At 37.5% G+C, this 25520-nt stretch overlaps 2 protein-coding genes across 2 annotated transcripts; one reads left to right on the forward strand and one right to left on the reverse strand.

The window, feature by feature from the left end:
- The first annotated feature begins 7 nt into the window (after positions 1-7).
- FAM162B (family with sequence similarity 162 member B) lies at positions 8-8627 on the forward strand. The gene is made up of 4 exons (XM_071741113.1): positions 8-179; positions 764-875; positions 4293-4401; positions 4627-8627. The coding sequence occupies exons 1-4, from the start codon at positions 62-64 to the stop codon at positions 4723-4725; spliced, it is 438 nt and encodes a 145-aa protein (XP_071597214.1). The 5' UTR covers positions 8-61; the 3' UTR covers positions 4726-8627.
- KPNA5 (karyopherin subunit alpha 5) lies at positions 5891-25436 on the reverse strand. The gene is made up of 14 exons (XM_071741107.1): positions 25290-25436; positions 23039-23172; positions 21439-21540; positions 21262-21361; positions 20398-20492; positions 19508-19639; positions 18527-18615; positions 17283-17382; positions 15547-15710; positions 14558-14636; positions 13454-13579; positions 12181-12308; positions 10452-10630; positions 5891-9301 (listed from the first exon to the last, which is right to left on the reverse strand). Exons 1-14 carry the CDS (start codon positions 25291-25293, stop codon positions 9114-9116), a joined length of 1620 nt encoding a protein of 539 aa, XP_071597208.1. The 5' UTR covers positions 25294-25436; the 3' UTR covers positions 5891-9113.
- Positions 25437-25520: the final 84 nt, after the last annotated feature.

Genomic DNA, 25520 nt, shown 5'->3' on the forward strand with positions numbered 1-25520 from the left:
CGAAGCAGGGACTGGGGTCCTTTCCCTCCGAGGTAGAAGGTTTCTACGTGCTGCCCTCACCATGCTGCCGTCGCGCATCCACCCCGGGCGGCTCCTGTCCGCCGCCCCGCTCCGCCGCCCCACGCGTGGAGCCGCCACTGCAGCCGGGGAGCCCGCACGGGGCCCGGGCACGGCCCGCGGTAAGGGGGGATGTGGAGGGGATGGGGATCCGCGGCAGCGGCTGGGAGCGGCGGCAGAGGGAGGCTGGGAGTACCCAGGGCGGCCCGCGGGTGGGACGGCAGCTCGGGTGGTTCCGGGCGTTCCCCTGCTGGCTTGGGTGCCCACACCTGTAGGATGCGGGAAGGTCGAACCAGAGCCCCGAGACTCTGATTGCGTGAGGGAGTGTTGCAGAGAAAGCATGGAGGTAACTCTGCCTGGCGGAGACATGGATGTTTAGTTCTTGAGTTACTCTTCCAGAGACTGGAGTGGGCAGGGCGTTTCCCGTTCCACTGTTAGAATTATAGAATAATTTTGACTGGAAAAGACCTTTAAGATCATCAGGTCCAACCGTTAACCCAGTACTGCCATGTCCCCACTAACTCGTGTCCCTAAGCACCATGTTTACATGGCTTCTAAACACCTCCAGGCGTCCCCTCTCAACCACTTAGCTCCCCACACAGCCTGTCCCAGTGCCTGACAGCCCTTCCTACCACCCATCGATCTGTCTTAGTGCGTGGTTTGACCAAGTGTTGTTGTTTTGTTTTTTTTTTCCCTAATCTTTAAGCTGAGCAGGCTCACAAAGTGGTTGCAAGTTACAAACCTTCAAAGTTTGACAAAAAAATTCTCCTCTGGACTGGACGTTTCAAGACAGAAGAAGAGATCCCTCTGAGGATCCCGTAAGTGTGCTGCTCTTGTCCAAGGGGAACATGGAGCTGAAGGGAAAGCGGTGGCGTGATTCTGATCTAAAACTTTTCCACACACTTTGAACCCATCAGCTTTTCAAAACTGAAAACTTGGAACAAATTAAAGGGCAAAGAGTTTCCTGTCCTGGTTAGAGGTTAAGATGAAAAAATGTTCCTTCCTGGGGTCCCCAGAGTCTGAAATTAAGAACTGGATCCATCTGAGGAGATAGCCTTGGTTACATTTATGTACTGAGTTGTTTGTTTTGCTTATTCCTGAGTGTAATCAGAGAAGGATGTTACTGATAAATAATATTTTCTGTTTATAGCTACCACAAACTGTTCCGAGGGGGCTGTAACTGAATGATTGCATCTGACATATTGATTTAATATTTAATTTGAGAAAAAAATAGAGATGGAGGTTATGAGAGAAATATCCCCCACTAAGGAAAACCAAATGTTTGGCATTGCCTTAGTGTCCCATTTTCATTGACCCACTGGACTAGATGGTCTTTGAAGGTCCCTTCCCAACCAAACCACACTGATGCTATGGCTCTGTGACTTGCTGAAAGTTAGCATCTCCCAAGGGAGTCAGTAAATGAACACATGAAACCCCTGTAATTTTAATTGCTGCATTTTTCTTAGGCTGTTTGATAGTGTCTTAAGAGATCTCTCTCCAGGACACTACTTTTAATCATCACAGTTTATCCCTGTCTTGAGTGGTGCATTGAGTGTAAGCAGTGGGTAGAGCCATGTGAAGCAACATATGCATCCTCAGCTTGTTCCTGTTCATTCCTGACAGTATCATTGGTGTTTGCTGAGCTGGACAGTGGCTTTCCACTGTCCCCCCATCTTCCCTTTGGAAAGGTTCAGACAAGTATCAGAAGCTATAAAAGCTCTTCAAGCCATCAGGAGGAGTTTATAAAGACACTCACATTTTTCGGTCCATATACATACATGCACACAAATTGCTTGTTTCTCTGCAGTAGTTGGCTTGCCAAGTGCATGTCACCACTTTTTGTTTTCTGGATGAGCAAAATCTTTTGCTCAGAATTGTAAGATCACAAACAGTAATATATGACAATAAGTTAATTGAGAAACAATGGAACTTAACTGTGTCTCTGCTTTAACTATTAAAAAAAATTGCAAGACACAATTTCCTTTGAACACAGTCTAGCTGCTGCAGGTAGCTTGTACTAAGGGTCAAATCTGTAATCCATATTCAAGGGTGCTGGTGCCTTGTGGTTTTTTTCTTGAAACAGCTGTTGTTGACTTCAGCAGAGGTTTACCAAAGAGTCCTGATTAAGGACTGAGTAGCTAAGGCCCTAATGTGCAATTAGGGAAGAACATAATCAGGTCTGTTTTTCTTAAAGCAGAGGCAGAAAGCAAGGAGAAAGTGAAAATCTGCTTGAGGAGACTTTTGATAAGTGCATTGTGAAATATGATTAGGCTAATAAGCCAGACTAATAACATTAATGGTGTTGCTTTTGTTGCTACAAATGGATTAGTGGATTAATGATTTTATGTGCCAGCCTGATGTGTGGTGTATTTTGGAAATGATGTTTACTGCTGTAAAAAACAAAAGCGGTTACTTGGAACTGCAGGTGTTGTCATCTACAAGAAACATGGCAGGTTCAACATGTGCATGTTGGCAGAGAAAGGGGTAATATAGCATAGCTGCTCATCAGACTTGCCCTCTTCTGTTTCATGAAGCCTTCACAAGAAGCACTGCAGCCCTCAAGCCCTCAGCCTTGAAGCTGGCTTCTAGGGGCAGAACTTTCACTGTAAAATCCAAGCTCTGCCCCACACCACCACCACTCATCCTCTTTAAAGATAAAGGTGTTTTTTTTGGAGAGAGATAATGACAAGATCTTTATTCACTTCATAAAATCAACTCTCTATCCATCTCTCTTGTTTACACATCTAACCATAACTTTTAATTATCATAGAATTATCAGATTTGAAAGGAACCTCTAGAGATGTAGTCCAACTCTCCCCTGCTACAGCAAAATTGTTCAGGGCACATTTTTCCTCATGTTTAGATGGAACTTCTGTGTTCCAGCTTGTGCCCATTGTCCCTTGTCCTGTCCCTGGACACCACTGAAAAGAGTCTGGCTCTACCCTTCTTACACCCACATTTTAGATATTTAGACATTGATAAGGTCTCCTCCTGCCCAGGTTGAACAGTCCCAGTTCTCCCAACCTTTTCTTGTAAGAGAGATGCTCCAGTCCCTGATTCATCTTTCTTGCCCTCTGTTGGAATCTTTCAAGCAGTTCTGTGTCTCTCTTGAACTGGGAAGCCCAAAACTGGACACAGTATTCCAAATGGGACCTCACTAGGGCAGAATAGAGGGGGAGGCCTACTGGCCACACTTTTCCTAATGCATCCTAGGATATAGCCTTGTTGGCCACAAGGGCACAATGCTGGCTCATGGTAACTTATTGTCTGAGAAGGCTCCAAGGTCTCCCATTATATTTATATTCTGTATCTTATGAGTAGATATATTTACACATACAAATCATTCCCATGTGATGTATGAAAGGAAAATAATGCACAGCCAACATTATGATGAACATCTTAAAAACAGTACTCCCAAGTATAATTATCTGACTCAGAAAATGATGTCTCAAGGTTTTGAGAGTATTTTAGAGATTTCTTACCCTCCTGGTCTTCAGGAGTGCACAGCTTCCTGCTCCTTCTCAGACTGGAGGAGAATGTGAACAGGAGCTGCACCAAGGCAGCTTGCCAGGCCATAGGGTGCCTCTCTTGTAACATTGCCAGGCACCAGACAGCTTTCCTAGGATGCCTCCAAGGAACTTTTGCCTTGGATGACCAGCAAAAATCATTGTGTAGATTGTTCTTGTTTAGGTATATGTTTCTGTAGTAGTGAAAAGGCTGACATCAGCTGCACACTTTAAATAAAGATGCTGCTTCTCTAAAGAAGTAAAAACTCTAGCAGTACAAACTGTTTTCATCATCTATCCAAGTACAGGAAGTCCCTATCCTACAGGATCTGACCTTCCATGCTATCTGAACAGGTTAGACATGTTCAGTTTATATCAAAAGAACTTGTTTTCACCCACATCTGGTTGACACCACATATGTTTCTCCATCTGTTTAAAACAGATAGACTTCCTTAAATTTCTGGAGCTGAAGGTGTGACTTCTGGTATATTTACCCTGAGTATTTAAGTGCAACAACCATCTTAAATCCATTAAATGTTGCTTTTCCACTGCAACTGGATTAGGGTCAGGAAACGTGAAGTTCTTGGGTGCTACATAGCCAATCATAGGAAGCAAGATGATTGTTGGAGAAGCTAATTCTATTATTTTTCAATGGTGATATTAATCTGTGATGCTTTGAAGAGACACTTCAGTTTGGTTAACAGTTCAATTCAATTATTTTAATTGCAGGCCAGAGATGCTAGACAGGGCAAGAAACAAAGCTCGAGTTAAAGCTTGTTACATCATGATTGGACTCTCAATCGTTGCCTGTTTTGCAGTGATTGCCTCAGCTAAGAAGGTGAGTACAGCACTAGTCAGTACCTAGCTTACTTAAAAATGATGGAATTCTGTGAAAAGCAGACAAACCTTAGCAGCAGTTACTTCCTAGTGCCCTAGTTCTAGCTAACCCACGTTGTTCCTGTCACCCCCGACATACAAGTAGTTCCTGAGACTGGGTAGCTTTCCCCACGGTGTTTCCCCACTCCTACTATTCAGCTCTGAAGTAGTTGTTTTACTTCCACAGGCTGCTGCACGGCACGAGTCCTTAACAAGCTTGAACATGGCAAAGAAAGCCAAGTGGCGGAAAGAGGCGGCGATAGCAGCGGAGTCGAAGGCAAAGTAACTGCATGAGATGCCAAACATCCTTGTAGGAGCAAATATTAACTTGCTGAGAGGGCTTAGTGAGCTTCACCAATAAATAGAACAACTGTAGCATTGCACACGCTGAAGCCAATAAAGGTAGGCACAGGATTGCAAAAAGTGAGGGTCTCTATTATTAGAGGGACACTCGAGGTACTCATTGCTAATTATTCAAATTAATGTTTTGCACCTAATTAAAAGCAGTAATTAATATCAAAGGAGAAGAGGTACTCTCCTCAAAATATCAGGTATGGAGGGGGAGCGAAGTTTCCACTATTTAAAACTTTCTTCCAGGTGTATTTTGAGCTGTTACTCAGAGCCATATGGAAAAAGTAGCTGTATTTTTCAAAGCTTAAATGCAGTGAAGACAAAGCAGCAATGAAGGTGTGAAAGCTGCAAAAATAACTAGACTTATCCAATTAATTTTTGCAGCTCTAAATAAGGAACAGTAATCAGTTGAAATATTACAAATCTAAGACTGAGAAGGGCTTTGGAGAAGTGAGGAGAGAGGAAATGGCCTGATAATCTCAGATTCTCAAGTCCTTACAAACTTCACAGGAATCCCCAAAGAAATGGTCAATTCTTCATGCAAGATTGAGATTATCACACAAGTGTATGTTTTGTAAGACATGGACAAAACACATAAATTCAGAAAGTTTTCTGGCTGGTGACAGTTCCTAGTTTTACAATGCACAAATCAGCCAGCTTGAATTCATCTGCCTTAACACTATATTCAAAATGGCATTAGTGTTTTCTTGTTTAAGAAGCCACACTTACTGAAACACTAAATAAATACAATTAGCATCTGTAAAATAATTTTTATTGGTTTCTGCGTGATATTCCAAGATTTAACATTCCATAATATTGCATACTACTCATATGTGTTCTGTTACAGTAATAGGCCTTTAGCCTGAATTTAAAGATGCACTATTACTATCTGGAGTTAGTGTAGGTATTTTAGTTTCCACACATTATATAAAGATTTTGTGCCATGAATAACTGAAATTTCTCATTCCAGATTTCAGTGAGCTTTTGAGGTCACAGTTGAACTTCACGTAACAATTGGCAGACCTATTACAAAAATCCTCAGCTATACAATTTAGTAAATTTAAAGCAACTGAGAACTAACCACGAAGGAGAGACAATAGTGCATCTTTTAAAAAATTTTATTGAAGACAGACCTGACAATAAATATTTTCCAGTTACAAACTTGTTCTACAGCTAACTTATATCTGTGCCAACATTATTACTATTTTCTGATTGCTTCTAGCAACAATGTTTAAAGCAAATACTAGAAAATGAAAAAGCTGTATGAACCAGTCCTCAGACAAAAGTGCAACAATGATAAAATTGGATATGATTCAGTGTATTGAGTAGGGAACTAAAAAAAAAAACAAACCAAACAAAAATCTTATGTTTGCATAGTTGCATAGATTAGCTAGTTAGTACTCACATTTAAGCAGAACAAACTATACCCTCATAATCAAAACCAAAACCACAAAACCCAAGCCCCTGTATTTTTAACCATACTTTGAAACTGACAGGGCACTTCAGACTCCATATACGATACCAAACTTGAGAGATTTTCCTCTTACAGGTTGGGGTTTTTTTGGTGGTTATTTTTGTTGCTGTTGTTGGGTTTTTTCAGTGCTTTTTGTTTGTTTGTGTTTTCCCGTACACACCGGTTTCATCTCTTTAGGCAATATCACCATATTCATATCCTACCTGCAAATGACTACACCAGAACTGACCTTAAGTCATCATCTCTGGTTTTATTTTGCTCGTTTATGTGCTTTTAACAAAGCACGGTGTAAACCCAGTGATAAAAAAGGAGAGGCCATCCTGTATGTTTATCCTTTAAAGGTGAATTTTCACTCTTATTTTTAAACAATTTTAGGGTAATCCAAATGTTGAGGTTAAATAAGCCCATACATTTTAATTCCCTTTTAAACTGTTACATTTAAATGTATCAGAGGCATGAAATCTAGTTTACCTAAACCCATAAAGTGCAGTCACTTAACTGTTCACATATACAGAATAGTATATCCACAAAACTGAAGACATTCTTTCAAAAACAAATACAATATTTTAAATGTCCCCTCTTTTCTTCATTTTCAAACCATTTAATCAAGATTTTTATAATTCAGATTTGGTTTAAATTAGAGGGACTTACAAATGCAGTTTTTACAGGGTTCTCCAAACAAGAAGCAGGCACAGCTGGTTATGTTATCAAAACAAGGTTGTCAGAAACAATGGAATACCCTGTTACCTGAATAATTTTCTTACACTAGAAGAACATTTAAATTCAGCATTTGCTAGTAATCCTGGTAGCTTTCCATGACTGTTACCCTGTACTTTGAACAGACTGGGGGGAAGGAAGGTTGGTGTAAGAAAACCTAGAACTATGAGAGTAAAAAGGGCACAAATACAATCATCTAATATTGTATGAAAATTTGGCAGCTGTACTCAGTATCATCACACTATTCAAAACTGCTGTATGCTGTACAAATCTAGGTTTAAAGTGTCGTTTGCTAAAATATCTCAGTATTCAGAGTCCATAAAGTAACAGCACTCCTATATACACTTCTTACACTTCTGTCTTCCACTAAAGAGACTTCAGAAAGAGGTTTCTTCCCTCCCAGTTACATTTTAGTCAAAACTGACCATTAATCTCAGAAAATCCACTTCAAGTCCGACATTCAATTACAATATAGTATATATTGCTGTAAAATCAAAGTGTAACATCTCAGAATCTTAACTTGCACATTAAAAAAACCTTCTAAATATAAAATGGTACTGTAAATGATACCATCTTTAACCTGTATTTTCCAGTGCATTAAGATATTGTTTAGTGACAAGCACAGTGCCATGGGGAAAGTAACTTGAAGTTTAAATTGCAGCTTTTTATGAAGCATGAAATGCTCTCATAACCCAGGAGTTTGATGTTAATACACTAATTACAGGTTAAAAAAATATCATACTTTGGCATTAACCCAAAGTATAAATTTCTCCAAATGAGATATATTACTAATATGCCAGAAACACTACTTATATGCAAGTCCAAGCAGAGCATACATTATTCTGTATTCAAAACTGCTAACGTAAATATTAGAATTCTATTTCTTTTAGTGTTTAACAGCAAACACTGTATATTGTAAAGCCTATATATTTAGATGACAGTAACTTCTAGTTAGTTTTGGTGTTCACATACTTAATGCTATTTACAGTACAACAAACTTTTCCTTCAACTGGAAAGAAGTGATCCACTATTCGCTCTTCACTGCAGTATTTTTATTGTCTCACCAAAAGAAAACAGTTCTTTAGCTTAAAAAGTAATTCAAGTGGTGGTAGCATGTTTGGTCAAAAAAACCCAAAATAAAACAAAACACAAAAATCACCCACCTACTTTCTAAACTTTTAAGAAGCTATTGTACTAGAAAGGCAAACATTGCAATGTATCTCAAACTAAGGTGGTGTTACCACATTTTGACAGGAGACAGATGAAAACCATCTGCTCGGTGATTTACACAAATCACCATGTCTGTCATTCAGAATCACAGCATTCATGTGGTAACTATAGCAACTGCTTCCACAGCAAAATATTGTATTTGTGGCTGACTTTTAATGCCACTTAGCAGCTTTAATTACAGCCAGCATCAAATGACCAGCAAGCTCTCTGCTGATTTAAATTTGAAAACCTCTAAAACAGTCCTCTTTCCACATAATTCAGAAAGCTTTTTCATATATTCAATATTATATTAGCATTATATATGTTTATCTATTATGTCTTTAAATACATTTTATAAATAAATTCCAACAATGTGTTGTAAAGCAATTAATGCATTAAAGTTTCACAATTTTAAATAAATATTTTTCACATTCCAATTCAGCTTCTTACAAGCTCATCTTTATTTCATGCCTTAGTTCTGAAGCAATGTTTCTGCTTCAGTACAAGAGGTAGATTTGATAGAGACTGGGCAAGTCAAGCCTACTGCCAAAAATGCAACTGTCAGTAACTGTATTGCTGATATGCAGTTTGAGACTACATGAAAAATTCAGAAACACTACCAAAGATCCTACCAAGTTTTAGCTTAACAGTTCTTGTTAAATCACATTTAATGCTTTACTCTAGACATGATTACTCAGTCGTTTTCTGTACATATGAGATAATGAAAAACACAAATACAAAACCAAGAACAGTTGTATCTAACACAGTAGATAAAAAGTGCATGAGCTGCTTCTTCATCTATTTTTGCAAAACATATCCAACTTTTCCTCTAACTTTGGCCATAACGAAAAGACCTCTGGGGGGGGGGGGGAAAAAAACCAAAACCCTACAAGCATTTACATTTTCTGCTCATCTTCAGTAGTTTACAGCTGAAACCCATCCATTGGAGCCTCCTGCTGTTGAAACACAAACTGCTGCTGACTTTCATCCACCTGAGGTGCAATACTGGAGTCCTCTTCTTCAACACCAAAGTAATGTTCTATGAGTTCAAAAGCCTTTTGGTAGATCTCTTGGTTTTCGTGCCTCTGAAGAAATTCAATTTTATCAAGTCCTAAATTCAAAACAAAATATATAAAAAATCTAGTTGCTTAAAATGATGACAAATTCAAAGGAAAACAGCTTATAATATGAGAACTTAGTGGTGCTTAAGATAAAAAAATGTAACCCTGGATCATTCTCAATGAATTTAGTATCAGCAATTCTTAATGTCTTAATTCATCATTTCCTAACCCATGTATTTCTAGTCTTCATATTCTGAAGCATTTTCTGTTGCAGTGAACAAATTTTAAAACTGTGATAAAAGAATAACAACTAAAGTAAGGATGAGGCTGTAGTATCTACAAAGCAAAATGCTATGCACACAAAAAAAATTGATCTGCATAGAAGTAGGACAGGATTAAACTATTTGCTATAGCAATTTCCAGTATCACCGTTTTCTTTTCTTTCACTCTTTCAGTCTTCCCCAACTCTAAATTCTGTCCCTATGATAGAGTCATCATTGGGCATAGTCTGGTATCTTTTTTTTTTTTCAAATTTAATTTTAGTATTTGAAGACATTAGCTTTTCAAAGGCTTATAATGTGCAAGGTAGAGGATATAACCTCTGCAGAATTAAATGCTTAGCAGACAGGTTGATTCAAAACTCCTAATTGTTTAAGATAATCAGTTTTCACTTCAGCTGCAGTGGGAAGACTTCAAATTAACCCCTCTGGTGACTACAGATGCCAAAAGCAATGGGCATGATATCTTCATCTGCTTCCCCTGCTGAACTTCTGCTCTACAGCTTCAGCAGCCTATGCTTTACTGGCCATAGAAAAGATGAACTTAGACACAGTTAAAACTGTGAACAGACTCAAATAGAAGGACTACACATTAAAGTGATAAAACTACATGTAATTGACTGATGAACTTATGCAAACGACAGCTCCAACACACTAGGACATTTGTTTGTTAAATACTTCTGAGAATATTTTTCTAGAGGCATATTTTCACAAACTGACCACAGACATAAACATCCACAGGTTTTTCACATGTAACCACTTTTCCCATCATGTTGCATTACTTAGTTTATGATGCCTTTATATCCACTTATGACTGAAGTAAAAACTAATATTAAACTTGCCTACAAATGATTCACAATGGTTTTGATTTTATAGCCTGAAACAAGGAACTGATGGTATGGAGATTACAAGAATTTCTTACCATATGCTTCCTCTATAAGGGCACAATAAGGATTAATGCCCAATCCATTTTGCTTAGACTCTTGTTCTCCAAGACGCAGAATATTTTCAAGTCCATTTAAAGCCACCTGTACTATTTTTGAATCCATCACAGTCAGGAGGTCACAGAGAGGCTTGGTACAACCTAGTGCTACCAAATACCTTTATAACAGCAGAAAAACAGAGGGGGGTGAGAAGAAAAGAGACTGATAATCTAGCAGTTTATTCTGACATGCCCCTGTATCAGCTCTTAATTTTGCTAAAAGAAGTGGCTGAAATAAAGAGTTCTAAAACAGAGTGCAAAGATGACCTTAGTCTGAAACTGAATAAATGTTCTAATTTATGCTACTGAAAAAAATTTATGCATGTATTCCTAACTGCAGTTTGGAATTTATCATCTTCTTAACATCTTTTCACTTATGATCTTCAGATGGATTTAATCAAATAGAAGGAAAGGAGTTAGTTTTAGCAGCAAGCTCTTTTCTCTGGTATTTGAAATTTTGTAGTGGCAAAACCATCAAGTAAGCATGTTAGAAACAGACAAGAACACCGAACACTGCTCTATACTAACAGAATACACAATAGTAGACCATTATGATATTAGCATTACCTACTGTAATTACTGGACATAATTGTGAATACAAAACAGTATTGGGATTCTGAGTGTGTGCAAGCAAAATGAAGACAGTAACATTTGCTAGCATCAAAAGGTCACTTAATTATAGTTTATTTAGTAGTTTTAAGTTATCCTGCAGTTAGTACCATGAGGACATTTAAGGGACTAAAATTTAATGACACAGAAAATAAGCTGTGTTTTGTGACAATAAACTGTCTCTGTGGTATCACATGCACATTTACTATTTGAAGAGCCTGAATTAAAATTTATTTAAAATACACTCGATTTTAAGATGTTACATTATGCAAGCAATCAAAATAATAGCAAAAAAAAAACCCGAAAAACCACCAACAAACTTTCCATACCTCTGATAATAAACACTTGATGGTTATAAGAAAACCAGATAGGTTATATTTTAAATATATCAACATGCACTTATTGCAACAGATCTCCCAAATGTTATAACCAAAGTTATCACAACACTCTCATTTCTTGTTTTAAAATAATAAACTGTAATTTTTAAATCCATTTATCAACTACTGATTCAAGCTGACCACTATGCTGACAGTATTCAGAGAAATCAGAGAGTATTTTCTTCTAGTTATTCCAGAAGTCCAATCTTTGCCAGTGAACTGCAATCAAACTCAATTTTGAAAGGAAGTTTAGGTATCTGCTTTAATATAATAATGCAGTTTAAAATACATGATGAAAACACTAAATTCCCGACGTCTCTCCACAGAGAGATGCAATCCCATTGCATACTTCTTCTAAACAACTCTCCCCAAATTTTCCATTTTCAGATACTGAAACTGTTAACTAACTCTTGGATTTGTGGTTGAAAACATAGTATCAATTATACAACATAATCCTGTGAAAGCTTTAGGTGCAATACCACTGACACAAAGCAGGATCAGCCAATTTCTATTAAGCACGTATTTCACTTATTTTCCTGAATTTCTACATGCAGAGTCAAAATTTTGAGGAATCACTGCTGTGTTTAGGATTTCTGTAGCTGTTTGTCAAGATCCAAATGCCAAAATAAAAATGCCTTACAGAAGATACTTAGGCAGAAAAACCAGTAATGTTACAAGCTCACCTAATCTGTTCAGGGGTTCCTCCTGATGTTGCATTAGTTATAGCCCATGCTGCTTCTTTTCTGGTGCGAAATTCAGCTTTTTGAAGAATTTCGATTAATATTGGAAAAATATTTCCATCTATAACAGCCTACAAGAAGAAATTATAATATTTTATGATAATGAATAAAGATTTAGTATACACACAGAAAGAACATTAATAGCCTTCACTACAAGGGCCAGTGATGCATGCTGGTATCAAAGCCACGTTTGTTAGAACACACAACATTAACTAGAACTTTAAAACCAAATTTCACAACTATTCCAACATAGCACTGCAGCAGCCAGAGCATCATTGTTGATTTCTCTGTCCCACCTGCACAGAATACTGCTTACTGGATAGGCCCATTTAAAAACTACATGCCACAAGCACTAAACCTGAGGTCAAGCCCCATAGCAAAACTTCACTTTGTCCATTTTATTCAACTTTGGGACCTCCAAAGAAAGAGCATGTCTATAATTGGAAATTATATACATATTTAAACATATATCTATATTATGTACTATATATTATTTATAATACACATACATTTAAGTCAAGAAGCTTTATTTTCATCCTTGACTGAAGTATGGGGAAAAATATCACACTGAAACTTGTATTCTGCTTCAGAATTTTAATTTTTGTCAAACAGAACATTTTCAGGTAACTCTAGAAACCTGGACTAATAGTCAGCATTTATTAGTTTCCACAGCAATAAAACTCAGTATTGATGACATCATGCAGGCTTTTTATAAAAGCAAAACATTCAACACTTCCAAAACGGTAGAATGGTTCACTTTTCACTGGATTAATATGTGCAAGATGTTTTACTTCAACTTTAAAAAAAAAATTGCTTATTACTTTACACAGGTATATTACAATGCAGAACAATCTTGAAAAGAATATTCCAGATGATGCCTCCACAGCAGAAAGTAATAACTGTTAGTATCAGTTCTAAAAGAATATTTTAAGTATCTTTCAATTTGTTTTATATGCATCAACCAAATCCCTTTCAGAGAAATTAATCAGTTTCTTCAGTACAAATTGTGACAGTTATGCTTAAGGTATCATTTTATGAAGTTATTTATAACTTCAAAATTCAGAAGAAAACATTTAAGTTAATTCTGTTTATAATTTTATCTAAAACAAATAATGCAGTCAATGTAGTAGCCCCTTATTTCTCCCTATGAAGGGAAATCAACCAAACTAGTAAAATGAAAACAAAACTAACCAAACAACAAATGTACAGGCTTTACCTGAATCTGAGCTCTGTTGCCTGCAGTAATATTAGAAACAGTCCAACATGCTTCCTTTCGAATAGATTCCTTGGGACTACTAAGCAAGTGCAAGAGACAGGGTAATGCAGAGCAGTTTAGAATTACCTAAAATAATTTGAGAGTTGAAAATTGGGTTGTATGATATACATAGATATCTATCAGCTTGTGCAATATACATGTGTATATATATGTATGTATATATATATATAAGTACATTACAGATAACTTCAAAAGAAGCAGATTTTGCAACATATTTATAGTACACAAAGGATCACAGATAACAACCTGCAAAACTGAAGTGTTCAATGCTGCTGGACTGTCTCTTCCTTGACACTCCAGTTTGTAAGAATCTGCCCACAATTAAGTTCAGACCAGAAGACTAAAGACTAAATTAAGGCTGCTTAAGGCTGGAATATGAATAACTGAGAATAACTGAGAAGTGTACATCTAATTTGTATAGTTATTTGATCATCTGTTTTTGAGGAGACAGATCTTTTCTAGTTAATTCCTTAGCAGAATCCTCTCCTGTAGAGCTCACAAAGTATGTAATTAACTTATTTCCTTAGCTCCCTTTTACATTAGTTTTGTCAGCCTTTTAGACTTCATATTCTCTAAAGCAAGATGTGTCTTAGTATTTCCTGTGTTGCTTCAAACTAAATTTCACTGCCTAAAATGAAAAAATAAATCTTTAGAATAAATTGCATCAGTAAGACTACCACATCCAAACTCATGAAGAAATCAAATATAACCACTGATTATGGTGAAAATCAAAGTGAAAACTCTGACTGCATTTGAAGGCTTAAAAAATGGAACAATAATAAATAACTGAATATCCACTACGCGGGGAAAAAGTTAATTTCACTGTGGATGGGGCGCAACATTCAAGATATCACAAAGGAATAAAGCCATCCACTTCACAGTGTTCTAAGAAAATGTTCATTCTTGCAGTAATTTAATATTTAAAATAACTGCCTAAACTTACTGTCAAATTGACTATTAACAGAGATTTTTATACTACAATGTGCAAGTACCTCTACTACACTTTTTTTTAATCACAATTTTTCTTAAATCAACTAGTCTTACCTGTGTTTGGATATCATCCCCAGTAACAATATTTCCAACTGCTCTTAATGCAGGGGATACCACCTTGTAATCATTATGCCTGGAGACAAATATTAAATTGCTTCATATTATCAAAGTCTTAAAGTATATTTTTTTATTTCAGTGAACAATGGCTACTACTTAGAGCAATCTATCTGCCCAGAAGATCCATTTCACCCACCCCAAGTATTATCAAACATTGTAACCTGCATCATACAGTACATAAAAACAAAAGGGGGGGGACTAGTAGCTGTATACTAAAACTTAGCCGTCTCCCTTTGTAAGAAAACTCTCCTTTATTTTAAGTCAACAACCCTAGAAACCAGTACATAAAGCTAATATTCAAATGTCTCAGTTGTAGCAGAAGGAAATCTTTTTGTACTGAAGTATCAAGAGAAGAAAAAGCAACCTCAACCTTTCCTGACAGCTATACAAATGAGCTTTTCAGAAGCAACTGTGCTGAGCTGTCAGTACTGGGAACTACTACCCCTGACCTACAGTGCCCATGTGAACACAGGGATTTAGTCTCCCTTTCTAGGAAAATAATGAACCATAAAACAAATACACTGGAACAGTTCAAAAGTGGCACAAGCCTGTCTCTGAACTTTGTGACTCCAAGGACCGTGTATTGCAACTACATATCTTAGAAAGGTAAGGAAACAAAATACAATAACGAAATAAAAAGAAAGCTGAGAAATTAAAACTCAGACTTCACCTTTCTATTTCTCCATGTAAATGCAGTCCTATATTAAATTTTAAAGAATAAACACTTTTAAGAATACTTTTTTATTGTCAATCTCAGTAAAAATCCCAGAGACCAAGCTATGTAGAAGCAACTGAAAAGGTACCAGACTGAATTCCTGTTAGCCACTTCTCACAAAATAAATTCAGATTTGAGATGAGAAAAAAAACCTCACCATGAATTCATTAACAGTACTATAAGACATTTATTTGATAAAGGGAAGACTTACATCAGCAACTCTACCAATCTTCGACACACTCCAGAATCAATAACAGCTTGAATTTTATCATTGGGACCATCTGAAAGGTATGAGAGAGCCCAGCAGGCATCTGCCAATACATCTGGGTCACTGCTAAACAACAGTCTTGATAAAACATTTAAGCAAGGAGCAACCTAAGAAAAATAATGCAAAGAATTAGGTGGTTTGTATTTTTTCAAGTAGAGAACATTCTGCAAAAGCACAGAGGTGCAAAACCTACTTACCGCCAAAGCATGTGAGCTTATTAGTGAATAAAGACCCCCTTATCCAATTCTAACTGGCCTACTGGGTAAATTTTGATTCACAGACTACTTATTAAGAGATACTATATTAGTTAATTAAGTTGTTCATCTTAATTAGTATTTGCTAACCAGGTAACTAGATGATCAGGAATTACTGATGCTTTTTTTTAATCACTCAGGAAACAAAAATTTCAAAGCAATACCCCATGGCTGTCATTGTAGGAGTACTGGAGGTTATAATGTAGTGATCAACCTACAATTGCTGTACCACAAAGAAACTTAATAGTAACACAGAGGACTCAACATTCACTGAACCAAATAAAAGAAGATGTAGCTGACTTCAGCTCTCACTGCAAACGGAGCCTATGGTCTTAATTTCTACCAAGTTTCACTCAGAACCAAATCAACTAGACTGTTTTAATACCACTTGAAACCTGACAGTTTCAGCTCTACAGTCTGGGAATTTCATACTCTTCGTACAACTTAACTGCTTATCTTGGATCAGTTTGCAATTCAGCCTGTTTCATAAGTCCAGCTGTTGCTACTGAGAACAGCAAAGAGCAAAGGAGCTGCTCTTCCTAGCAGCCACGTAGACAGCATCCTCTGCTCCTGAAGTTGAAAGTGTTTAAGCAGCAAGAATTTTTCTTGGTTTTCACTATGAGAACAAAACACTACTGGTGGACATAACTTAGGCAGAGCAATTGTAAGGTGATCAATTATCTGACACTCAAAAATTCCCCCTTTTTTGTTATTAACTCTCTCAGAATTGAGAGTAGCAATGACAGCAATTACTGTTCCATGAGGTAAGCTTCAAGACATTTAAATTCTCTATAGATTATCTTTAATGATCATTTAGTCTCTTCTACCAGAAGACCCAAAGTTCAGTTCCATCTTTTAATGTCACTAACCTCACCAGAAATTAATTTTAAACTGAAAATAAGGAGCTAATACTCTTGCTAGCCTCTACAGTCTTACTATCTTTATAACCATGCACTGGAGAGAAAGAAGTAAGGGGACAGCATACAAGCAAATCACCTTAGTCTGATTTAACTGCATCTGAGAGAGCAGAAAATTTTATTCCTGCAGCATGTGCTCACTATCATAAAATAAAAAATACTGTCATTTTTAAAATGCTTCAATCATAACACACATCCTCTAAAAGACATCTGGAGAAAACACAGTGCCAAGGGCTTTAGTCCTGAATGGTTTATTTGCCAATCATTTCATAACAGTGAATGACTGTTTGTATCCGAGTCATTACAATCTTAAAGTTTTAGATAATTTAGTATTATTGCTGATAGGTGTCAAAGTAGACAATTTTGTGCAGATATGAGAAAAAGACAAGAAAGTGATTACATCAAAAAGATAAAATTCAGTCTATCTCCAAATTCAAAGATTTTGTGTGCTATAATATATTACAAATACAAATCATCTACAGCTTTACAATTTCTCAAAATATTATACCTTACTGAAGTCTGGGGGTGGGTTCTTTCCTCTGCAGAGATTTGAGAGCGCCCAGACTGCATTTCTAGTTGTTGTAAGACGATTTGAATTTGTTAACAGTCTGTCAAAGAGAGACAAAAATTACAAAAAAAAAAAAATTCTAATTGAAAAGGCAAGTCTTTTTATATCTGTTACCAACACTACACCACATCAGGAAAAGAGATCCTGTTATTGGGCACTTGTTTAAATTTCTTTCTCTACACAGCTTACATGCTGCAAATATTTTAGAATTAAGTGAGTACGAAGGGATTGCTTTGTGTGGACATCTCACTCTCAAACCAAGTACATGCATATAATGCAAAACCATTGCTCATCTGAGAAGTCACACAACTAATCCTTCTTGATGGTCTTCAAAAGGGGATAGGAGATGCAACCCTCCCTGGAATTAACTTTGATGTTTTCACCCAGACAATTGAATTAATAATAAAAACTTCCATAAAAAACTTAAAACATGTTCAAAACCAAACCAACCAACTAAAAAAACCAAAACCAAAAACAAAAGGCCAGAACAAAAAACCAAAACAAAAAAAACAAGACAAAACCCACAAAAAACCAAACCAAAAAACCAAAACAAAACCAAAAAACCAAAACAAAACCAAAAAAACCCACAAAAAACCCCAAAACAAATACTTCACTGGTTTCACTGAACAGAATGCAAAAGATTCAACATCTAAAAAATCAGGTTCACGTTCAGGTACACAGCAAAATGTCTATAAATGTTAATTCTTTAAATCCCTAAGGAATGCAATCAAATGCTCCTCTATTACTTCATGCTATTCTATAAATGTTTTAAAGCATTATTTTAAGAAAAATAAATTGAACAAGATAAGTGCTGTGTATTTTTTTTTCCCTGTGGTGAAGCCACCTTACATACTATTGTAAGAGCATAGTAAACACTGGAATGATGTTCCTAGTGAAGAGAGATCTTCCTGGGGAACACAGCTCATGCAACAACTACTTTGCCACCTGGTCACAACAAGTAAATGGATGGATAAGAAGGACTGAAGCTTGGAGCTACTGGACAAGGGTGGGGAAATCAGCCTATTGTCAAGGCTATCCAAAACACAATAACAATATAATAAGGAAAGAAACATTCTCAATTTAGCAAAAAGTTTGTGTGTATCCTTTTCAAGTAAATTTTAAGTTGAAGTTTACAGTCATCTACACCCCTATGCTGTCTTAAAGTGTTAATTTAAAATACTTACTCCAAGAGGGGTGGTAATATTCCACAGTTTAAAACGAAGTCTCTGCATTCTGCATTATCACCAGCAATGTTACCAAGAGCCCACACTGCCTTAAAAAGCAAAGTGTCCACATGAATTCATACATGCTTGCAAATCAACTTTTACAGACCATCTACATATTTTTACAGTAAATATTACAGAATCAAAAAAGCAGTATCATTATATAATATTTCAGAAGACTACTGATTTCTAATTGCATTTTTTGTGAAGGCACATGAAGTCAATTACATACACTTCGAATAATAATTTCAAGGAAAGAAAGTCTGTTATGAAAAGATGTTGATCCACGTGCTTTTCAATAGAGGGATACACGTGCTCTTTTTAATAGTTGTGTTTGCTCACTATGGGTAACAGATTCAACAAAACTGTCTCAAAGTTGCAAATAATGTATGAGGAATAATAAAAAAAAAATAATGAAGTTCCGCTATACAAACATGCTAAATAAAAGCCAGTCAAGTACAGCTTCTCTTAAGCATAAACAAACAAAAAAACCCCACACCCAAACCAACCAACCAAAAAAAATGTTCAGGAAAATGCTAACGAAGATGTAACATGGTAAGATTGAAGAGCAAAAGCACATAGGAAATAAAGCTGCGAGATAACTCAGAGGACAAAAATCCACATTGTTTTATCCTACTTTCTTTCTCTTATAGTGTTCTAGATTCTGTCTACCTATAAATGCTCAAACAGAAATTAGGTGCTTTCTTCAAATTACTCAGTAACATGAAATAAAAACAGGTTCAAAGAAACAAAGAAATCAGAGGGAAGACATTAAAAAAAACTCAAAACATGAGGTAAAAAATATACTGAAGGTAAATTTTTATCTCACTGGAGCCAGATCAACGGGCTAGCAGGCAAACAGAGCAACTTCTCTAATCACACACACCCCAAAAAAGACATTCGTAAATAAATTCTGTTATAAAACACCCCAACAAAAGTTACCTGTTCCTGTACATCTTCATGTTCTGAACTAAGCAATTTAATAAAAATTGGAACAGCTCCAGTTTCAATTACAACTTTGGTATGTAGAAAAGTTCCAGATGCTATGTTTGTCAATGCCCAAGCAGCTTCAAACTGTTGAGGAGCACAAAGACAACCATGTTAACCACTCAGCATTAAAGCTTAAATTCATAAAAAACAGTTTGACATGAGAGTTGCAGAGGTTAATTTTCTAGCTTTTTACCTTTCCACTGAAATGCAGTTATTACTATTATTGTACTTTTATACAACAGATTGTCATTGACAAAAATCTCTATTTAGTAAGTACCTTCAACATTTAAGTTATTTTAATGTTTTGGCTTATAGCACTAATAAGAAAGATTTTAAATCACTATTAGTAAAAATCCACTACATTAAGTCAATTCTTCTTGATGTACACAAGGCCTAAGTGTCACTTCACAGGCTACCAAAAGTAGACAGAGCAAATTACTGCCATAAGTTATGTAGGTTTCAAAACCTATCAGGTTCCTGTATTTTTTATTCTTCTCTTCCAATATTTCAACTGAAGAGTACTATAATGTAGTCAACATAAACAAAACAGATTCTGCTCATACATCAATGCTGGTGATTTTAATACACCAGTCTGAAAACTGAACACATTATTCTTCCAACACCCAAGTATTTCAAGTATTTGACCAGCTGAATATATAACCCTAAAGACTACTATGAAATTCATAAAAGTCAAGTCACAACTTCAGACAACTAAAATTTACATCTTTGGTGGTTAAAAATAATTAAATTTTGTTATTAAAAATCCCAAAAGACATGCTTTCCAAAGATGTTTTGGGGGGGCTTCTAATCCCATTCCAAAACCCAATCAGCACCAAACTCACTTGCAGAGTGTAATTCTCATTCCTCTCTAGAAATTTCACAAATCTCTGTACTACTCCTGGTTTTTGTATGACTTCATCTATAGGCGGATTAGGCTCTAGGGGATAAAAAACATATTTGTGTAAGTCTAACAAAAAAGACCAAATTAATTATTTTTTTTTCAGTGTGACACAAAGCATCAGTGTGATTCCCCATTTTTATAATCATTTCAAGCATTCAATCATTTTAATCTCAAATGAAGGAGCTAATTTTTTTTTTACTTTAGAAGACTGCAGGACATGCTACAATGTAGTAAACACTGTATTATGTAAAATAATAGTAACACATATTATCCACTGGCATGTTAGTAAATCATTATGCTCCCTCAATCACAAGCTCAGGACAGCGGAAGAGCAGTGCGAGTAGATGCTACTTTAAATTACCATGCATACCTTTACCTATCATGCTATACAATTACCAGCATTAACTTAAGACCACATAGCTCAGCAAAACCAAGTTACAACTGTACCTTGGCAGCCATACAACTTTTCTCCCCTCAAATACAGAACAAGAATCAGAAGCTGCATCACTACAACAAGTACTGTAAGTAACGTTAGTGCTCAATTAGTTACTGCTTTGGACACTTCAATCAAAGCATCCTTGCTTTTGTTACTTTGTCTGAAACACTTAACATTAGAATAATGAAGCTTTCTGTATTTAGCCATTAGGTTGGAATAGATTTGGAAGGGTTTCTCTATAAACACAATTAGAAGTTTCAGTAAGCTCTACTTTCAAGTAAAACAAAACTAAATTTTAACTGACTCTGGTATGAGAAAAATCATAATAACAACACAAGGAACAAAAAAAATCAGGCAACGTTTACATACCTTTAGATAGCAATTTTCTGAATTTCTGAGTTGCTGTGAGTTGCTGATCAGGATCATCTGAGAAAATCATCTGCACCATATCTACTGTAATAACTTCTTCCTAAAAATGAAGGGAAGATTTGTTACATCTAATTCAATGCCCATTGAAAGATAACATTCTAAACACACTCTACTCACCTCTGGGATAGGTACAGTAGAGCTGACATCAGGATCCTGAATTGGACTTTCTACCATAGATTCTTCATTTCCTGGGAGAGAAACGTTTCGGCGCTTAAACAGCTAAACAAAGAAGAAATGTTGAATTCATCAATTTTCTTTTGTCTTTAATCCAGTATTAAACTTACAGCTACCACAATCAACAATTCTAAGAATATTACATCAGCATCTTTAAAAATAAATATTAGAATTTCAGTCCATTGACCAAGATTTCACCCATAAGCATAGTAATGAAACCTCTGACTAAAACCTGAAGATTTTCTGCTACTGCACATGCCTAAAACTGCAGAAGAAACTCCATGTTTACATGTACCCACAGGAACCTAAACCAAGGCATTCTCTCTCTTGTTCAACACACTTCTGGACTGGGCACAATCCTGGACACCAAACAACTGCAGAATCCTGGGCATAAACAATTTAATTCCATTTAAACCCATGAAGGAAGTAGAAAAAACATTTCTCTTTTGTAAGACCAGCCATTGTTTCTAACATTTAGCAAAAGCGCAGAAGCTCTTGGTTGAAATACATCAACTGCTTTTACTTAGGCTACTGATCTATCTACCAGTTGTAACGTCTTCTGGAGCAAAAGCAGTCTCATCTCCCTGCATAAACTTGTTCTTCCCAGCTCAAGAATTTAAAAACACCATTCTACCAAATTAAGATCAAGGAGAACATTAACAGTACTCTCATTGTTACAACAGTCAGCCTGGAAGAGGGAACACCCATTATTTTCATAATTTATCTAGGGAGTATTTACTACAAAATACATCAACAGAAACTTTCAGCAGGAGCTGCAATGCAGTTACCCATTCACAGGCAAATGCTCCAGTAATCATACTACTTCTTACTCTTACCTCTCTGGCTCAACTAATTTAAATTCTTTTTCCTTGCAGTAGCACCACTTTCCCAGAAGAAGGGCAAGCATTCCCACCTCAGACTGCAGATCAGTGCCTGAGACACTCTCTGGGTAGTGGGAGATGAATATAGCCACTTTAGATAGACCAAGCAGAAAAACAAGCTATATTCCTTACTTTCCTAGCAAGAAACTACTAAACATTTTGAGAAAAGAAAATACCATAAGCCATTAAATTATGCAGTGTTCCACATACTCTGATCACTAAAAATTCAATAAGGACCACTGCAAATTTGTATATCATAGTTCATGGATCTGTAAGTTACTGCAGAAAAGCTTTTGGGCAATTTCGAAGTATGGTTTCACAGATGAAAAGACTCCTCTCCCTTCTAATAGTACAAGTTTGGCCCAAACTCTGGGAAAAAATGCATCGTTTCTAATCCTTATCAGAAATAAGACTATCCTTTCAGTCCAAATTTACACTAAGGATTGAACTTAAGACACAGGCTGTGTGCCCCTAGTGACTTAATAATGCTTCTGTTCACTTCTGTTTTATGATTGTATCAAGAAATGTCTGATGCCACCCAAGGCTGCACAGAAAACACACATTCAACCTGGTGCTGCATAGGACTCTGCTCAAGTCCCTTGAACTTAGCTGAATTTAGGTTTATAAGCACTTCACACTTAGCAGGTCACCAAGATACTTACCTGTTCTTCCCTTTTCTGTTTCCGAAGCTGGATTCCTTCCTCCTCTCTTCGTCTGCGCATTTCTTGGGGATTAAGCGCATTATTCTTGTAGCTTTTCATTCTAAAGTTATCTTTACCCGGGCTTGCCATGTTGTCTATTAGAAAAAGAAAAATTACTCCAAAAGGCCAAACTTTGCAAGGCAAACCCGCCAACTCTTGTACTACAGAGGTATCCACAGCAACAATAATATATTCCTGTAACTGCTTGCATACCCAGTACAACAAAAATCTCTAATCATAGAATCTTTACCTAGATAAGCATTTCTAAACCACAGAATGAATGACAGATCATCTCAGTGATCAGATATAACCTCATTAGAGGTCATTATGCCACTGCTCAAAGAAATCATGGCTCTCATGAGCAAACTGAAAAACAAAAAGCCAAAAGCCATGAAGTTACCAAATTCCGATTCTGTCTGTCAGCATGTAGAGGAATTTGCTTCCTCCTCTCATAAGGAAACATTAAAGTATTAGAAACTTACAACAAATTTGAGAATACCTGCAGTAATTACTGCTTCACTTAATATCTTACTGCATTATTTTTAGAGGCCTATCTTGCGAACACAGTGTCTAAAGATTATGCTGCCTTTTCTTGTGATCTGTATACAGAAAAAACTGCACAAAAATAAATCAGGAGTCAGTAGCATGCAAATAGGCCTAGTCTGTTCCATTTTCAACTAAAAAATTGACTGGCTTATTCTAATTAACAGTTCTTTTGATGTATTAGTGGATTAGAATCTGTCATTTCAGTTGTGAAAAGATAAAAGTGATAAACATGATTCTGTCACTGGAATGATCAAACTCACTGACTGAAAAAGGCTGTTGACAGCATGGTGCTATTTTTTAAAGCTAAAACTTTAGCTTTTATTTGAGAAATAGCTGTCAAAAATATGATTTAAGATTTGTCTGGAATTCTTCCAAAACAAGAAAACGTACATAACATTATCCATACTGAACACAATTCTCTATTAAGTTCCACACTGAGACTTATTTTTAATAGATGAGCAGTACCAAGGACTGCTGAGCAACAAACAAGCTATGAGGGAAAAACAGTCTGCAGACAGCAATAACACACCCCAGAGGACTCAGCAAACTGTTTCACCCAAAAACATTTGCTTCATAAAAAAACCTTAGTAACTTCTGCCATCACTGGACCAAGATGCTAAGCATGACTGTCTAAAGTGATTTTCTAATTGTCAGATAATTTTTGAAGCACAATTTAAGAAGATAATTTTTTCCAACAGCACTGCTAGTTTCACTAGTCCTAGAATATCACCACTTCCTTAATCATTCATGCCTTGCTAATTTAATTAGCAATAAAAATGTCAGGCCAAGCAAAGAACCAAACGAGATGTGCGTATTCAAACTAGCCCAGTTTAGGTCACCAGTTCTGTAAAGAGTTACAGAAGCACATCTGCAAGGAAACTCTCATCAAAAGCGTTTTCAAGAAGAAAACTTTACGACTTCATTCGCCCCCAAAGGTTTTAGGACAAACATTATAAGGACAGAACGACTGGCAGTCCCTGACGTTTTCAGGCATCACAACTTCTGCATCTAGATCCAAGGAAGTCTACGTTCCTGTTCTGCAAAACTACATTCCTTTTAGGACTAAATCCCGCCACTCACCCCACATCCTGCATCTCGCTCACCTGCTGTGCGTAGTCTAAGCCCTATCCTACTAATACTTCATTTTTTCCTCCCTGCCTACATAAAGCTCCCCAAACGCAGAGCCCGCCTGTGACACTGCCCCCTCCCCGACCAGCCCGCCGGGATGCCCGCAGGTTTCGCAGCGGCCGAGATGCCGGCGCAGGCCCGGGCCAGATCCCGAGTCCCCTTGCCGACTGCTCGGCCGAGGGGACACCTACCCCGGCCACAAAGAGCCACTGACGGAGCTTGCCACCCGCACCCCTCGAAGAGAAGGGTTGGAGAGTCCCCTCCATCACCCGCAGGGCAGTGAGTGGGACGGCCCTCAGTCTGAGGAACCGGCGAAAACACGGGAAAACGCAGTTCCAGCACCGACTGCCCAGCCTGGCGGGGACCGAGCTGCCCTACGCGGCAACGCCCCGCTGCTGCCAGCTGCCCCCGAGCAGGCAGGCGACCGGCCTGCAAGAGAGAGCCTCACAGCAAGGGACACCATACCCCGCGCAGAAGGCGGAACACAGCCCCTCTTCCTCCCCCTACCCCCCAGCCCTTAGCGGTCTCCCGCCCTTACCCATCGAAGCGGAGACGCACGGCACCCACCGCCCTCCGAGCGAGAAAACCCCGCTCCGGACCGCTGCACCGGCGGCGGGCCTCGACGCAAGATGGCGGCTGCCGCCCCGCCGCACGCCGCACTGGCTGAGGGGCGGGCCCCGCCTTTCCCAGCAGCTTCTGCGCGGGCAGTCTCCCGATCCCGGGAAAAGAAACTACAGCTCCCAGCAGGCAGCGGGCGGGACGTGAGCGG

Source organism: Heliangelus exortis, chromosome 3 (assembly GCF_036169615.1).
Source record: "Heliangelus exortis chromosome 3, bHelExo1.hap1, whole genome shotgun sequence".
In the NCBI taxonomy this organism is placed as follows: Eukaryota; Metazoa; Chordata; class Aves; order Apodiformes; family Trochilidae; genus Heliangelus; species Heliangelus exortis.

Excerpts from the sequence above, each read along its gene's own strand:
- KPNA5 (XM_071741107.1), bottom strand. Across the intron at positions 18,616-19,507 it reads ATGAAGATGTACAGGAACAG|GCAGTGTGGGCTCTTGGTAA; the intron begins GTAACTTTTGTT and ends TTGCTTTTTAAG. Across the intron at positions 17,383-18,526 it reads ATATTACCACCCCTCTTGGA|ACTGTTAACAAATTCAAATC; the intron begins GTAAGTATTTTA and ends TCTCTTTGACAG.
- FAM162B (XM_071741113.1), top strand. The coding sequence starts at position 62 with ATGCTGCCGTCGCGCATCCACCCCGGGCGGCTCCTGTCCGCCGCCCCG. Across the intron at positions 876-4,292 it reads GAGATCCCTCTGAGGATCCC|GCCAGAGATGCTAGACAGGG; the intron begins GTAAGTGTGCTG and ends TTTTAATTGCAG. Across the intron at positions 4,402-4,626 it reads TGATTGCCTCAGCTAAGAAG|GCTGCTGCACGGCACGAGTC; the intron begins GTGAGTACAGCA and ends TTACTTCCACAG.